General features: G+C 32.7%; 1 protein-coding gene across 1 annotated transcript; it reads left to right on the top strand.

Annotated features, from left to right (window-relative positions):
* The first annotated feature begins 4,211 nt into the window (after positions 1-4,211).
* On the top strand, positions 4,212-7,947 carry LOC117344042 (nucleolar transcription factor 1-B-like). Its single transcript, XM_033906640.1, has 4 exons — positions 4,212-4,759; positions 5,874-6,040; positions 6,335-6,420; positions 7,126-7,947. Exons 1-4 carry the CDS (start codon positions 4,750-4,752, stop codon positions 7,514-7,516), a joined length of 654 nt encoding a protein of 217 aa, XP_033762531.1. The 5' UTR covers positions 4,212-4,749; the 3' UTR covers positions 7,517-7,947.
* Positions 7,948-16,994: the final 9,047 nt, after the last annotated feature.

Here is a 16,994-nt window from a genome sequence, read left to right as displayed (position 1 = left end):
TTCCTAAGAAGAAAAACAAATCATTTGGCATTAACACAAAGGCCATTACTTGAAGATTCAAAAAGATAGAAATCTGAGATAAATCCAGGCAAACAATTAAATTTCACAAACTTTTGCTCGACAAATCCTCGTGGAATGTATGCTAATGTTCCCTATACACAATGGAATAGACTTATACTCAAAATCTAAGAAGGTTATTTACTAAAATTATGTTTTTAAGAACATATATAAGTATTCTACAATAAGTTTCTGTTTTCATACATAAAATAATGTTTTGTTTTGAGTGTTTATTTTCTTGCGAGGAATATTATGTAACCTTCACCTTTCAGCGTACGGGATTGGATTTTTTCACTTCCGGGGCGTGTAATCGGGACCAGTCATTGCATCAGGCCATGGTGGAGATACATATAGTTTTAAAATAATACGCACAAAGAAATTCAGAATGGAAATTCTTACATGTAGGCCTAATTAATGAGACTTCTTTAACGCATAAATTTTATCTGATTAATTATCACAGACCTCTGGTTTTAAATTTACCAATCTTGTGCATGCCGAGTAAGATTTGAGATACAATAAAACGGTTTAATATTGTAATCAATGATGAACTCCTAAACAAATGTTTGATGTTGTTGTTAAGAGATAGTAATTACAGAAACATCAAAACAGAAATTTCAATATAGAATTATTTGGATAAGATAAAATGACAGTTTATAATATAATCAGAACTTATAGAATTCAGAGATCTTTCCTAAAATAATTTTGTGAAACAGTTATAATAAAATCATTGTATTAGTTTTTATCTGTCGTGCAAGGCTTACTTTTATTCAAATTAACAAAATAGTGGTGTTTTGATAATTTCCACGATAACAGAAACTGGCCCTGAATTCGTAATTAAGATTTTCAGTTCACACCAAGACGGCGTTCTTTTTTTATAGTAGATCTATGGGGCGCCGTTTTACTATTTATTCCCATTTGGTGATATCACCTATTCGAATAGGTGATATCACCTATTCGAATGAGTGATATCACCTATTCGTTTCATTAAGTGATATCACCCATTCGAATAGGTGATATCACTCATTCGAATAGGTGATATCACCAATTCGAATATCACTTAATGAAACGAATAGGTGATATCACTCATTCGAATAGGTGATATCACCATTTCGAATAGGTGATATCACTTATAAAATTTCATAAGTGATATCACCTATTCGTATAGGTGATATCACTCACTCGAATAGGTGATATCACTTAAGAATTTTATAAGTGATATCACCTATTCGAATAGGTGATATCACTTAAGAATATTTTTAAGTGATATCACCTATTCCATTCGAATAGGTGATATCACTTATTTGAAAAATGAATTGGTGATATCACCTATTCGAATAGGTGATATCACTGATTGAATAGGTGATATCACCAAATGGGAATAAATAGTAAAACGGCGCCCCATATAGATCTAGATACTCTTATTTTTTATATGGTATTATATCTCAGTTTACTGTCAGAACTTCAGACGCCTGTGCATATAGATATATATAGTATGTGTATATATGTCTCTGTTGATATCAACTTATTGACTTGGATATAATATTTATACTGTTTTAGCATTTCGATCATGATTACGTGTATATTTGATAATATTGATTTTTTTTGTGATACATCAGCTATCAAATCAGTGTATGCTGGTGTCAGTAGAGAGTACAAATATTCTCCACGATGCGCAGTTTGCGACATTCTTCTTTGATGGTTACATAGAATAACATATTTGAATATCATTTTTCGTTCCCGGTACACTTTAAGTCCTGTTCGTTAAATTTAAACCGATCGAGTTATTTCAAAGGTAATTTTCAGGCATAAATCATTATTAACTTGCAATTGTTAATACAGGCATTGGAAGTCTATATCAAGGTGCGTATGAAAAAAAATGTAAAATTCTCCATGTAGGTCTATCCTTATTTTATAAAGGAACAGCTCCTGGTCCATCCGATCCAGTCCGACGTACGTACCGTTTTGACCGCGAGGAACGTCGCTTATATTTTCTAAACGTTAAAAATAATGAAATAATTCGAACAGTCAAATATCGACTAGATAGTTATCTAAATCCGCGGTTCAAGTGACAAGATTTAAGATAATTCAAAAGTACGCAGAACGTAATTCTGTTATGATTTAAAATTATTTTTGCATTGAAGATATTTACAGGCAAATTTTGTTAGCTATTTTCATAAGAGTGACTTATACTATGATAGTGTTCCTTGTTTTCTTTTGAATTGACTTAATTAAAACGCGTGTGTCCAATATCTCAATATGAAAGATATAAAGTCTGATTCGTATATTGTAAAAAGTATCACAATATTTGGTTAGGGATACAGAACTTTATATATTCTTACTCTTTTCAGAGACATGTCTCTACTCGTTTTGAAAACATTGGCAATAAAATGCATTTAAACAATAAATTAAAAGAGTGTTGCAACGCAAAAATGATCGATGTATGTAGATACAATATAATGTATACGTCTCTGATATTGCTGGTTAGATTTTGTAGTTATATAAGCAGAATCGAGACTATTATGTAACGGCAGCTAGCTAGCCCGGACAAAGGAATTTGCTGAATTCTCTCGAGGCAACACACCCAGATAATACTAAATAGACACATATACAAAACATGAGATAATGTTACATAACCGTAGTCTAAGGCCGCCGCCGGGTATATTGACGTATTTCTACTTTGAACTATCCAATAGGATTCTCACAGCGACAGATCAGACACCACAACGTTAACTAACTCCGGATCCATATATACAGATAGATCTTCACGGCACCAATAAGTAATGTCGCATGAACACAGTCAACGACAGTGAAAGGTGATGATAAACCAGTAATTTATACAGCCCAACCGTACCAAGGAGCCATATGTGACATGCCATATGGCAAGCTTTATATAGTTAATGAAAAAGTTAATGTCGAGCTAGAAATTAATACATTAATCATACAAGATATAGCCAGAGCGTATCAAGTTTCATATATCCTGTATATATACAGTTTGATTATATATTGGATCAACATCGCACCACATGGATCAATTAAAACTTGTCCTGACATATAGTGTTGATTTTTTTAAATTGACCATCTTTCGTTGTTTTTTTATTGACGTAGATGATTATAAACGTACATCTATCTTATAGGGTAAAACTAGAACATTTTACAGATACATATATATGTCTCTGCTATAGCCTAATATCGTTTTATATCTAAAGAATATATATCTTAATCAAAACAATTAAAAGTTGTCTCCACAACAAAATTCATATATGTCTCATATTCAAATCCTAATTTTGAATCAAAAGTAAGACATACGTCATGCTTCATATGACGTATAATGTAGATCTATACAACAATTTGCAACAAAATGAGGTCATCAAATCCAACTGATATTTACCGTAGAGACAATTAAAATATCTGATATATAATTGTTTATTTATGTAACTAATGTCAGCCATTCTTTATCGGTTCTTATGGCAGTGGTCTTCGACTCGCTTCAATTACATTCCACAAACACATCAAGCACGTTCAATTTGTAACCCTATATAAACAGTTAACCACCCTTGTTTTGGTTAAAGAAACATCTTGTCCGAAAGAAAATGACATGATATTATATACATTTAGATAACTAATCGGTATATTTTTGTTGGATTACGGAAAGGGTACGTGAGTTTTGGTTCCGTTAGGGCCAAATTACCAATATCGCTCCTTCGCTCCGACCTAAACACGAAGGGGCGAAGTTCCATCGCTCCGACCTAAACGCGAAGGGGCAAAGTTCCATCGCTCCTTTGCCATAGTGTTTTCGCTCCTTCGCCCCACCGCGTTTAGGTCGAAGGAGCGAAGGAGCAATATTGGAAATTTGGCTCTATAATGGAACACCATAGTCATTAAACCAGTTAAATTTACTTGAGCTCAATCCTTTTGTAATCATTTTGCAATAAAATATGTTTAAACTAAAGTAATTAACTGTTTGATAAATTCAGAAGAGAAAATTACCGAAACACACGTGTGTAACACTCGTTTTTACATGTGTATGAAATGCAATATTTTTAACTCGCTGATGGGTAATCTGCCGATTCAGATTTCTTGTTGTAATTTCTCCATTTATGAAGACATTAACAAACTATATCTAACCAGATTCCATAAACACAAATTACAAATATCTCCGGAGTTTACGGAGTAGAAAATGAACATATAATTTTAATTAGATCTTTTATCATTCCGCTGACTGGGCATGCTTCTGAGAATAAGAAATCAAATTTACCGTAGCCCCGGGCTCGACTCTTGTCGGGATGCATTACAGGTACGGTGTTGCATGCCTGTCGTTCAAGGATAAATCTTTTCAGCTGGCAACAGCAGTCTAATATGTGTATTCGAAAGTCATAGTCAACATAGGTAAAATAAGTAAATCAACATATGTAATCCAATAAAACCTGAAGTAATGTCACAGATACGGAAGAACGAACAAGATAAAGATTAGAATTTCTAATTCTATTCGGCAACGGAAACACGTGACTTTATGTTAATGTCTTTAATTGTTATGACGTCATGTAACAATGACGTCATCTCCATGCTAGAGCGACATCCCTTCGCAACCACGTATTGAATGTTATACTTTCGCGCTCCACTACTTTCTTAGTATTCTCGTTTATATAAGCTTTTGTTTTTGCCTAAACTGTGCAGATATAAACGAAGTTCAAGATGATTTCAGGTAAGTGTATTATTGAATTTTTAACAATGCAAATAATATCCCATTGTTTCTTATAATCAGTAGTCCAGTTTATGTTACACATGATTATATGTCTCGCCTGTCCTGCTTTGTCAGTAAATTAAGTTAAGTTTTAAAGTTTTTAATGCTTTAAGTCCTCTATACCAATCTAATTAAAATTAGACTTGTATAATTTCCGTTCCTCTACGATACACTGCAATACAAGTATTGCAGTGTATCGTAGAGGAACGGAAATTACAAGTCTAATTTTAATTAGATTGTCCTCTATACCAGACTCAAAATATTACATAATACAGATTGATACAGGATTTCTGTCCGGTCTAGTGTACTTTGTTTTCTGTGATTTAATTGATGCTTTGTGGTTAAATAAAAGTTCTTGGTTTTTCCAGTGATCGTCTAGCTTGTTTTTGAAGGAGTTAATGTACAATTAATGATGATATAACATGTTTGGGCAATTCATTCCAGATTGACCCTGTTCTGTTTGAAAAGTAGTTTTTTCTATTAATTTTTAAGCAAACTCCACAATTCTCTTAAACTTTTTTTTCAAACACCCGTAAACCTTCTCTTGATATTATAGAAACGCCATTATGAATAGGTGTAGCTATTGTTAGGAAAAAAATATAGAAAAATCATTACATGTATCTCTCAAATTTCACCATTTTGAAAAATGGGAAGAAAATATGTTTGATATATTGTAGAATTCAATCCAACTTTGCTATAAACTATTTTGTTAATCAACTGGAAAAACAATACATATTTTACATAAATTTCTCAATTATGTAATTATTATCGTGTTGTAAATAGTTTTGCATTCAGCAAAGAAGACTTTGAAAGAGCGATATTTGAAACCATTGTCTATTAAAATGGATTTCTCAATTTAAAAGTGATATCCATTTTCTACTGAGCGTACAATTATTATCAGCTTTAAAGACCCTTCCATTCTGACATTAAAGCGATTGCAGTAAATTAATCAGAATATTGCAGGACGGGATACATATGTAGTCATAATTCACAATTATCGCACAGGAAACATTAATATGACGAAATTACACGAAATGGGTATCACATAATCATTGTTTTGTTATCTGTTTTCTAGATGAACCATACCTTTTCACCGGACGGGAGGGCACCAAGCGAAAGCATAACGACTTCAACAATTCCACTGATGATGATGATGATGATGATGATGATGAACTCACTTTGGCGCCAAAACGTCAGAAACTGAACAACTTTTCTCTGGACATATCAAACCAAGAAATACAGGTTTGTTAACTATTTGTTTGTATGTCTTAATGTTTTTGCGTCTGTCTGTATGTCTGTCTTTTATCTATTTGTTTATTTTTCTTCACTTTCCGAGTTTTATTACTGTTTTTGTTTTGCCTATTGTTCGCATGCACCATCTTTCTTTGATAAATTTTTTGGATATTTTGTTTATCTTTCTTCTCTTTGAACGAGTTCTCTTCGCCTAATTGGTTTATTGCTTTTGAGAATTTCAAGTTTTAAAGGTTCCATTTTCTCTAACACTTTTCTCTATTTTCCTTTCGTTTTCTGTCTCAGGCCTTCTCGGCCAATACTGCTCCTGGCACAGACCAGAATGAGTCCACATCTTACACATCGTTGTATGGTCCCCTTGACAATGAACGGTGAGGATTTGGTGTCTTTTCTACATAAGTCAGTTAATGCAACAACAAATCCATTTTATTGTAATTACAATTTATAGTCGTAGTTATCTCAGCAATTACGACTTAGTTATGTAATAACTTAGTATCGTTATAACGACTCATTTACAAGTATCTCGTGATTACGACATATTTATCTAGTAATTCCGACTAAGTTATCTAGTAATGATTACCACACGTTTATCTAGTAATTACGACATAGTAACACGTCTCTCGTGATTGAGATACATTATCTAGTAATTACGAGTTAGTAATGACGACTCAGTTATCTTGTAATTGGAATGGAATTGAAATAAGCTTTAAGCTTTAGCTTGTTTTCCGATCCAAATTGTAAAAAATAAATGAATAAATAAAATGTGTGTATACTTGAATGAATACTGAATGAAATATTGTTCAACTAAACTAACTAATTACGACTTAACTTCATCTGGCACTAACCGGCTTACCGCCTAGTTTTCATTACGACATTTAGTTTTGAGGGGAGGGGATGTTTCTCGCGCTTACACTCGTGGTATATATTATCTAATAATGTATATCCACACCTTAAATATCATATAGGTAGATTGAGGTGGCCAAACTAATAGCCATGTTTTGGGCTGAAAGCTAGCGAAACTATCTTAACCACTAATTAAATATGTTTTATGAAAGACGTATCATTTCCTATTGCAGGTACCTTTCAAGACAGTCACAAGTCGACGCCATTGCGGACGATGATGCATACTGGCACCTGGCTGATCACTATTACGAGACTCCAAGTGATGAAGATGATGTCAATGTTAACGACGACGACGACGACGACGACGACAACGTCGATGAGAGTGATGTTGATGAGAGTGACGAGGATTGTGATGTATCACATTCCGACTATGACGGAGATGATGAAATTAGTGATTCAGATACAGAAGACAACAATGAGAGGAATGACGATGATGACGATGATGACGATGAATATGAGGTCGATAATGAGGACGATGGGATGACGGAGGAAGAAATTGGTCTTCTTCTGTATGTAATTTTCAGTGACAACTACACGCTCTCCCCTTATGCTGCGGAAGAATAATATCCATATGAACTGATTTCACGGATATCAATCCAATAATTCATATCAAGATTTTTTTTCATTTCTCTTATTACATTTCTGTTTTCAACATAATTTTGTGAGACTGGATATGCTCGAGAGTATGCGACCTTTTATGTGTGAGTGCGGGCGCTTGTTTGTGAGAGTGACGGGAAGTATGTTGAGGACAATTTTAGAGATTACAATAATAAAACATAATACAAAAATCATTATCTTCTCTCGTTTCATTCTTCATACAAAAATAGAAAATCGATATACAAGCGAAACCATTATTCTACCATAAGTTTGATAAAACAAGCAAATTCATGGATTTTATATCCCCCGCTTTCCTGACATATTTTAGGTTAACATTTTACTCCTATAACATAAGAGGCTGCTGGTCGGCTCTTTTTATCGGATATGATGTTGCCGACTGTCAAATGTATCTCGCCGTGTAAAACCTCTAACATTGTTGGAGAAGTAAACATTTTTGAGTTTAAGAGTAAATGTATCATTTTAATTATCATTTGCCTTTCTTATATATTCTGCAATATATACATTGATTAACTTTCATAATATTATTCAGACAATCCAAATTGTCTAAGTATGTACGTGCCGTTTATTACTTGAAACTGATCTGGAAATAATTCTCTTCTGATCTGCCTCACAGAGTCTAAGACTGATAGTGCAGACTTGGTAGATATTGAAGGCTACACTTCATTTTGTAAACATAGAAAGTCATTATCAACCATCAAATCTGGTGGCATTGTTGTATATATCAAGGATGAATATGTAAAATATGTATCTCAAATAAGAACAGACAATGATAATGTACTATGGGTTAAAATGAATAAGTCTATTTTCAACAACGATGGCAATGTATTGTTTGGTGTAACATATATACCTCCTGCCAATTCGAATTATTCTACACTTGATTGTTTTGAAGAAATCGAAAACGAATTACTAAACTCCAGTAATGATGTTAAATGTATTTGTCTTTTGGGCGATTTTAATAGTAGAACAGCAAACGCTCCTGATTTTATAGATGATATAGATGATGATCTTGATGACCAGGATGTAAATAAATTTGAAGAAATACATGTAACAAAGACAAGATTTTCTCAAGATCAAGTACGAAATAATTATGGCGGGCGTTTATTAGACATGTGTAAACACTGTAATATCTTTATTTTAAATGGTAGAATGGGCGAAGACCGAGATGTCGGTAAACTAACATGTAAGAATGCAAGTGTTGTAGATTATTGTATAGGGAATTTTGAACTGTTTAAATTAGTAGATGATTTTTCTATTAATGAATTTTCTTCTCTTTTGTCAGATGTACACTGTCCAATGCACCTAAATCTACTTAAAACATGTAATATTACAAACGATTGTGATAATGAGATTTCCGAAGATGATTGTTTTATTCCCAAACCAAAAAAATGGAATGATATTGAAAAGGATAAGTTTGTACAGTCAGTATCTGAAAGATACTCGTATATAGAGAATATTGTAAATAACATGTGCAATAATGAAATTGAAAATGTTACTCTTATCAATGAAACTGTAAATACTTTGAGTGAAATTTTCGTCGATGCCGCTAAACATGCTTTTGGTACTACCCAACCTATGACCAAACATTCCAATTTCAAAAAGCCATGGTTCACTAAAGATTGTAAATCAGCAAGACAGAATTACAGAAAAGCCAAAAGATTATATATTATAGTATTTAAAGAAGATTTATACGATAAGGAACGTAAATATCGTAAAACGCTGAAGTCATCAGTTACTGCACATAAAATTCAGATTAAAACGAAATTAAACAATTTAAGATCTAGAAACCCAAAAGAATATTGGAAAATATTAAACAAAGGTAGTCCTAGTAAGAAATCAAAGTACTGGAAGTACTGTAAACGAACATTATTGTTTAATGCAAAATCAGTAAACTTCTAAGTTTTAAGTTGATAAATTTACTGATATCGGTTAAGGAATTAATTGCAAATAATTTGAAATGTTTGCAGCTGTTCTGATTTGATTGTACACATGCATGTTTCTGTAAGGTCCTAATTGAAATTGGAAGTTTGTTGATCTATCTTGGATCGATGAAAATAAAAGATGTCTTCTTTCTTTCGGGAAGGCATCATCAGTTATAATACAGCCAGGACTCTGTGACCTTATTGATGCCAACTTCTAATATGCACTAAATTTAGGCTAGTTCCATCGTTAGTTTGGCATACATAGTTGTATTTCAACTTAATATGATGAAACAAACATAAAGAATTACTGAAAACCAAAACCAGAGCTGCTAATCAAGGCCCGAATTAAGAATTATTCTATTGAAACTGTACTCAAGCATTTATGGTACTTCAAAACAAAAAAACCTGACTCCTTTTGTTCAGGAATCATTTGATGTTAATAAATCTGTAAATGAGAAGATAAACTTCTGGTATAATTACAGTATTGTTAACAATGTGATAAAGAATAATAACCAGATAAAGACTATCTTCATCGAATAATTCAGCAAACAGGAAAAGAAAACTTCAAGATTCATTTTCAACTTCAAACCTGATCACAAAGATTACAGTCCATTCGATGGGATGACACATTCCCTATTTATTGTCCTTTTCCAATGTTGATCATCCAATCATACTGAACCACACAATTCAGCAATGTAATTGCACAAATCACACCTTTATGTGGAGAGAACATTTTTGGGGGTGTTATAATATTCCATAACTGTATGCAAATTGTGAAGCATTCCATATCTATAACTACATGTATATATATACAGTACTGTATATATTTACACATATCAAAATTGGAATGACACGGGAGATTTGCAAGTTTAATCATCAGTCATAGGAGGTTGATGTAAAATGTTATATTTACCGGGGTAATTAGTAATTTTGAGAATATATTTATGAAGCTCTATTCTGTACATTCTACCAGTGCTTAGAGAATGGACACAATTATATGTTCTCCAATGTCAAAATTAATCATATGTAAAATATTAAGGGTTTATTCGCCATTCTAGGCCTGATTGCCGTCATAGTAAAATTACCAAAATGGACTTGAAATCAATATTTTTAAGAGAATGATCTATGACTTGAATATTTCATAAAAATAATGTAATACATCGTTTATTCACTTCATTCAGATCTTCAGACACCATATAATTTGTGAAGTCATTTATAGAAATATATGAACCATTTTGTTATTGATTTATAGTTCACACAAGTAAGCACTAGATGTAAGCAGTAAGTATATGTACCGCTATCTACTGGCATGATTTTGAGTACAGTAAACTACACTCGCTTTGTGGATATTGACCGGATAACATATATTTACATACTAATTCAATTTTAGAATTGTAACTGAAATCTTGTAACAGCATGGCACAAATAGTCATCTGAACATATGTTGTATATTGAAAAATTATTTAGGTAAATATTAACTCATTTGCTTGACTTTTAGAATTGTAACTGGAATCTTGTAACAGCATGGCACAAATAGTCATCTGAACATGTGTTGTATATTGAAAAATTATTTAGGTAAATATTAACTCATTTGCTCGACTTTAATTTTCAATTTATCAATTCATTGATTACTGTGTTTGAAGTATGGTGTAGCGAGAATTTCAAGTCTTGATCATGACTTGATGAACGTTCTAAATTAACAAATTATCAAAATGAATTTGTTTGAAAAATAACACAAGTTCCACAGAACAAAACAAAATTAATGGCTGAATATCAAATTAAGTGAATATCACAAGTCTTTTTGCATTTGTTTTTAGATAATCCGGATTTCCGTTTTCCGTCTTTGAAAACAAAATACGTAGACGTATTGCATAGTAAACGTAGCCATATGTACATATGTAACAGCTGATTTCAATCAGATTGACTTAACATGAACTTAACACCGTCTCAGTAGTTCGTCACAATCGAAAATTTGATCGTGAATTCGGTATTTTGCAAATTCTTTCAAAATACTTCCAGGTAAAGGAAAAAAATGCATATGGTCTCTATACACACACCAAAGATTAATAGATCCTATATTGGGTCCATTCTCTCGTTAAAATATCGATTTGGGTCCACTATCGGCCATTTCGGTAATTCAACTCTAACGACAGTCGGGCCGCGATTCGCAAATGAAAAATTAATTTAAAATTCGTAAACCTCTAATATTTTACATATGATACAATTAGGCATTGAAAAACATATATGTGGGTCAATTCTCTGAAAATAATGCCAATTTATATTATAATTAAGCCCCATTCCATTTTTCTTCGTTTCCGTATTTCCAAGTCTGCTTCACCTGTGGTCCGTTTCAGTAAATATTCTAGACTTTGCCGAAATAAAAACAAGCTATATAATTGTTCATTTTAAACATGCCAACTGCCAACCACACGTATCTAAAAATGTTATTGTTGATATCATCTGAATATTGCCGTAGTTATCTGTCACTTCGATTGTAAACCCACTGCCAAAGTCATGGAAGAATCGACCAATCAAATTGGTTTAACGTTTGAATTCCGTAATCTTGCAGTTACCTCCCTTACAACAGTAAATACGTTCCAAGTATCGCCTACAACAACCAATCCCGTGCACATGGCAACAAGATATTATCATTTGCATTGATTTATTGGTCGTTTTCTTCAAAGGAAAATGGAATATGGAAATCGATGACAATGTTAACGCTATGACCAGTCACCCTGACCACAAATGCCACCTAGTATCTACAGTACCTTTCTCGCAAACATGTACAGTAACATACAATGATCGTCTCGTACCTATAGTATGATACAATGTATCGTCTCGTATGCCGTTATTGATATATTTTTTTTCTAAATTATACAAATACTCATCTAGTTGATAATGATGTAACATTCTAGAATATATATTACACATTTAAGTAAATCGCGGACATATTTGCAGACCTATGCTATAATGTCAGCCGTTTTGGAATGAACACGGAAGAGCAAAACTTTCTAATCATCCTGAGACGAATGCGCCTGCGCAATATTTGATTACATAAATATATTGACCTGGAGTTATTCGCAAAATTCAGGTTCATTTAGTCTTCACATTTCGCTAGCGTTATGTATTTCTCAAATAGTATGCATCTTGAAAACATCTACTGAATACATTTCAACATTTTCGGTAAAACTACTACATAAAACGAAGATGTTTTTGCCAGTAAATTATTTGAAGCGTAAGGCTTGGGGGCAGCCATATTTCATTGAAACAGACAGTAGATGGCGTATTGGTGAATGTGGATACCAAATATGGTCATATTTCTCAGTCCAGTTCTTGATGGCAATAACCGAACATTAATGTTCGTTTAAAAAACATGTAAGGCAGATATCGAGGATCTCTACAATTATTTCAGTAAATATTTTAACCATAATGTTGAGGGAACTTATAATCATATATTTTCCAGTGAACAGCTCCAAGAGTTATCGAACCTGGGAGCCAATACTTGTTTAATATACCTATATCTTCATCAGAAATATCAAAATGTATTTTTAGATTAAAAAACAATAAGGCTTTTGGTGAAGATCTAGTATGTAATGAATATATAAAATCTACTGCAGATATCATGCTACCATTATACCTCAAAATCTTTAATTATATATTCGACACTGGTAATATCCCAGATGTATGGTTGATGGGCAATATTATACCAGTTTTTAAAAATAAAGGAGATATCCATGATGCTAATAATTACAGACCAATTACACTGGTAAGCTGTCTGGGTAAGTTATAATTTACAACCATTATCAATGAACGACTCACCAATTATGCAGATAGCATTGAACTTATACTAGAAAACCAAGCGGGATTTAGAAAACATCATTCCACAACTGATCATATTTTTTCACTCTATTCTTTAATTGAACTATCAAAACAATTCAAAAGTAAAATGTACTGTGCATTTATAGATTTTGAGAAAGCCTTCGACAATGTCTGGAGATTAGGACTGTGGAACAAATTAATTACAAGTAATATAGGAGGGAAATGTTTTAAAGTCATAATTGATATGTACAATGGAATTAAGGCCAAAGTAATTAAAGGCGGTTCTGTCTCTAATATTTTTAATTGTAATTCCGGTGCAAGACAAGGGGAAAATTTGTCCCCATTTTTGTTTTCAATCTTTTTAAATGATCTAGAACATTTCTTAATATCACATGAATGTAGAGGTTTATCTAATTTGGCGGGAAAACCAGAGACGGAGCTACAAGTTTATCTCAAGTTGTATGTAATGTTGTATGCCGATGATACCATTCTACTTGCAGAGTCAGTAGAAGATTTACAAACACAACTTAATGTATTTCACACCTACTCAAAATTGTGGCATCTGAAAGTTAACATTGACAAGACTAAGATAATGGTTTTTGGGAGAGGAACGGTGTCACGAAATATACAGTTCACCTATAATGGCAATAATTTAGAAATTGTGAAAAATTTTAAATATCTCGGGGTTTGTTTCACTAGAAATGGTTTTACACATTTGAATATCAAACAATTATATGAAAAAGGGCTTAGGGCCATGTATGGCACTATTTCAAAATGCAGAAATCATAATCTGTCCATCGATTGTAAAATGGATATTTTTGATAAAGCAATCAAACCGATTATACTATATGGCTGTGAGGTTTGGGGGTTTTGTGACACCAAACTCTTAGAACGTCTACATTTGAAATTCTGTAAACATATCCTTAGATTAAAAACATCTACACCAAACTTTATGATATATGGAGAATTGGGAAGGTTTCCATTAAGTATAAATATAAAAGTTTGTATGATTGGATTTTGGGCCAAAAATGATGGTCTCAACTCATAATAAATTGAGCAACAAATTTTTCCAAATTTTAAGACATTATAATGCTCAATGGTCTAACTATATTAAAAATATTTTTGAAGAATGTAATTTATTAGATGTTTTTGAAAACCATGAATTTACTAGTATACGCTGCTTAAAAAATACTGTTTTTCATACCCTAAGAAATTTGACTCAGGGACCTTGAATTAAGGTCAAGGTCATCCGTTTGATCAAACTTGGTAGCCCTTCATCCCAGCATGCTACAACCCAATTATCAGGTTTCTGGGCTATTGGTTATCAAGAGGTCATTTAAAAGATTTCAGCATATTTGACCCTGTGACCTTGAAGGCCAATGTTATCAACTTGAACAATCTTTATAGCCCTTTACCCCAGAATGCTACAAACGCAATATCAGGTATCTGTGTCTCTTGGTTATCAAGAAGATGTTGTTTAAATATTTTGGCATATTCAACCCCTGTGACCTTGAATGAAGGTCAAGGTCATCCATTTAAACAAACTTGGTAGCTTCATCCCAGCATGCTACAGACCTAATTATGGGTCTCTGGGTCTTTTGGTTATCAAAACGAAGTTGTTTAATTTTTTAGCATATTTGAACCCCATGATTTTGAATGACGGTCAAAGTCATGTCATTTGACGAACTTGGTAGCCCTTCATGCTACAGGCCCTATATCAGTACTTTGGGCCTTTCGGTAATTAAGAAGAAGTCGTTTGAATGAGAAATTTATGCACAATGGATGACATGGACGGAAAATGCTCAGTATAGCTTTGCTCCGGTGACCTAAAAATGTTCAATGTGCTATCAGAGAAGCAGCTTACTGTAAGCATAGCAGCAGGCAGACTAATTAACTATTAAAGTGTTAATAGTGTGACTATTTCATAGTTACAGCTTAAATAAAGAGATTAACAATTATATGATTTGGTAATTTGTATTTGGCGCAAATTCCTTTGTTTCATTACAAACTTTACAATGACATCATGCATTACATCTGTTGACATTTAGCAAGATTACAAACATACATAGTTGTAATCTACTCAAAATGATTAAATAATCTACCCCCAAATAGAAAATACACAGAAAACTAACCCGACTAAAACCATAATAGGACAGAGAATATTTACAAGTACATTATTCTGTGCCTATAGACAGAAAAAAAATCACATTCCTTGAATTATTTCTAACACAATTAAAACAATGAGTTCATTTTTAACACAATGATGTGTTTAAGTCTAGAACTGGACATAGGTCAACAGTGTCTCACAAAATATCACTTTGTAACACATGTAATATGCAATATCACTTATCTACCAAAAACAAGCTGATACATTTATACAAATTGTAAAGAAAATCTTTTAGTGCTAATGAAAATCTCAATCTCTCCTGTTCCTTTGTTTGGTTAGGAAATTATAATCATTGAGATGTGAAATCACTTTTACCAAATACCCACTCAGCATTTCTATATAAAGTAAATGGATGTGTTATGGGAGAAACAAAATATTAAATATTATTGTAAACCAGACAGTAAACTGACATGACTGGACATGTGTACTTGATAGAATACCCTCTTCATCTCAAGTATCATATACAGTGAATATAAAATGCAATTTATGGACATAATTATGGGCTTTACACTACTTTACACCACAGGGACTTGGCAGATTCCTGTGATTTACATTACTTTACAGGTCCCTGTGCTAAAACACTAAAACATTGCCATCTATTAATCGTGACCCCAGTGTGGTGCGACATAGCTGGTAGCCATGTCAATCGTGTTTGGACTCGGTACACAGTAAATCTTCAAACACAATAGTTTATGCTAGTCTATAATGAAAGAATCTTTTTTCCAATGTTCAACAAAAGGAAAATGAGTTTTATATATTCTGAATAATTCCACCTATATAATTATGATGTCAGTAAATCATCTGGTACACAGATGATAGAAAAATCACAACATGACTAAAACTTTAAAGGATCACTTGGACATTTTCACATATCAGTTCAACTTCACCAAAAATACAACCTTTCTAGCTGAAGATCAATTCTATGAAAGCTTTCATAAAACTCATCGAATCAACATGTTTGCCACTATATGAGAAGGACTGGATAAAGAAAAAACAGAATAAGTTCTCCGAGATTTCACATCAAAACTTTTCCCTGTACAAGGTTTTTTTTTAAGTGCACCACTTTTGGTTTTTTTTTAAGTGCACAGAGTTTTTATTAGGTCAAATATGGTAATGATCTAACACATGGACTTGTACACCACAGTTTAATGGTTAAATAGCTAAACAAAATCATGAATATTCATATTATGTACAATGTAATACAGACACAAGAGTGATCTCTCATATACATGTACATACTTTCTCACTCAATCATTCATGCACAAATACACTGAAAGACATGTATGATTTGAAAAATATATATTGCAGCTGTTTATATACAAACTTGAGTTAAACATTTTTCAAACAAAAGCTTTAATTCATAAATTAGCACTTTAAGGGACATATAGAAAGGGAGAAAAAAGGCATGAGAAAGGAGGCACTTTTTGTGACCCCAAACACTTGTTTCTTTTTTCCCGGGGCCCACTAAATAAATTTTAGCAATTCTTAAAACTGGGCCTACTGAACAAATTTTAGCAAT

Source organism: Pecten maximus, chromosome 15 (genome assembly GCF_902652985.1).
Source record: "Pecten maximus chromosome 15, xPecMax1.1, whole genome shotgun sequence".
Classification (NCBI taxonomy): domain Eukaryota; kingdom Metazoa; phylum Mollusca; class Bivalvia; order Pectinida; family Pectinidae; genus Pecten; species Pecten maximus.
This window is presented reverse-complemented; position numbering and strand designations above follow the sequence as displayed.

Excerpts from the sequence above, each read along its gene's own strand:
- LOC117344042 (XM_033906640.1), top strand. Across the intron at positions 6,041-6,334 it reads TATCAAACCAAGAAATACAG|GCCTTCTCGGCCAATACTGC; the intron begins GTTTGTTAACTA and ends TTTCTGTCTCAG. Across the intron at positions 6,421-7,125 it reads GGTCCCCTTGACAATGAACG|GTACCTTTCAAGACAGTCAC; the intron begins GTGAGGATTTGG and ends TTCCTATTGCAG.